The 1,387-nt window shown below is 45.1% G+C and overlaps 1 protein-coding gene across 1 annotated transcript in view; it reads left to right on the forward strand.

Moving 5' to 3' along the window:
- LOC121843684 (vacuolar protein sorting-associated protein 13B-like) overlaps positions 1-1,150 on the forward strand; it is a gene marked incomplete at its 3' end in the record, with an annotated part of 34,295 nt that extends 33,145 nt beyond the window's left edge. The window contains exon 7 of the mRNA XM_042313452.1: positions 948-1,150. Within this exon, the coding sequence (XP_042169386.1) occupies positions 948-1,150 (203 nt within the window). The remainder of the gene's footprint in view (positions 1-947) is intronic.
- Positions 1,151-1,387: the final 237 nt, after the last annotated feature.

The raw sequence follows: 1,387 nt of genomic DNA on the forward strand, positions 1-1,387 counted from the left end.
GCAGGCAACAGTTTAAAGGGCGCTGTTAAAGAGTTGGTTCTCTGGGTTCCCGGCAGGCAACAGTTTAAAGTGCCGTTAAAGAGTTGGTTCTCAGGACAGATTACTCATACACAGGACAGCATCCAAGTGTTCTGTTGACTGACAGACCAGACCAGACCAGACCAGACGAGAGACGACCATTGTCAGCCAGTGGCGGAGACCAAGGTTTATGGAGATTTATGAGTTCATCGAGCTTGGATCCTAAACAAGATTGTAGCCGAGGTCAGTCCCTCTGTCACGACTTGAAGGAGATGGACTGAGCCAGAACTGTCCTGTGTTTGTCTGACCAAGTGTCTGTCCGGGTTCACACGTCTCACTGTAGGAACCAACGGCTAGCTCATCTGCTTCTCATCAAGTTCAACTGTGATATTTGGGTGTTGTGATGTTGGAGAGGTACAAGACAGGGATGTCCTCTCTCTCCCTTGCTCTTTGTTGAGCGTTAAAGGGGTTTGGAGTTAAAGGGGAAGCTCACCAATTGTTTTACATGTAGACTTATTTTCACTCTTTCTGGGATTGTAGTTGAGCCCCAAAACCATTTTTTTTCGTAACAGAAAATTGCCCTAATCACACTTGCCATTAACTACAATGCGTTGTGAAATGTGCCTGAAGCATGTTATAAAGCATGTTATAAAGCATGTTATAAAGCATGTTATAAAGCATGTTATAAAGCATGTTATAAACCATGTTATAAACCATGTTATAAAGCATGTTATAAAGCATGTTATAAAGCATGTTATAGCAAAACCAACTCATTTATAAAGCATGTTATAAAGGTGCCAGCACTCCAAACCAACTCTGAATTGATCTGGTTGTTTTTAGAGGTGTTTAAAGCTACAAGGTGCCAGATCTACATTACACAAACCCTTTACTGATGGTTTATACTGTATGTCTCTCTGTGCTCCTTGTAGACCCGGTCCAGTCAGTCTCAGTGCTGTTGGAGCTGCAGGATATCCTGTTGAGGACGGGTCTGAAGGATCGGAGCCGCCTGCTGCTGGGGCCTTTCTCCTGTAGCGCCGCCCTAGAGGCCAGGTGGTGTAGGCACAGCAGCAGTCCTGAACCTGAGACTGGGACCCCTAAACTACTGCTGGACCTGAAGGGAGGCCTACTGCAGGTGAGAGGGAACACCCACAATCCTCTGGTTGGAGGCTCCCTGATTTCCTCCTCATTCCTTCCTGATTCCGGGAATTCTTCCAGCCAGGTTTTCTGGGAAACTAACAGAATTTAGAGAAATGTATCAGATTATTTACAACCCTGTGTGCCATTCTCACCTAATTCAGTAACATAGAGTTAGTCCACCTTTCTGTCAGAGATCTGATGAGACCAAACATTTTCCATACTGTCATTCATC

This window comes from Oncorhynchus tshawytscha, unplaced genomic scaffold (assembly GCF_018296145.1).
Source record: "Oncorhynchus tshawytscha isolate Ot180627B unplaced genomic scaffold, Otsh_v2.0 Un_contig_6244_pilon_pilon, whole genome shotgun sequence".
NCBI lineage: Eukaryota > Metazoa > Chordata > Actinopteri > Salmoniformes > Salmonidae > Oncorhynchus > Oncorhynchus tshawytscha.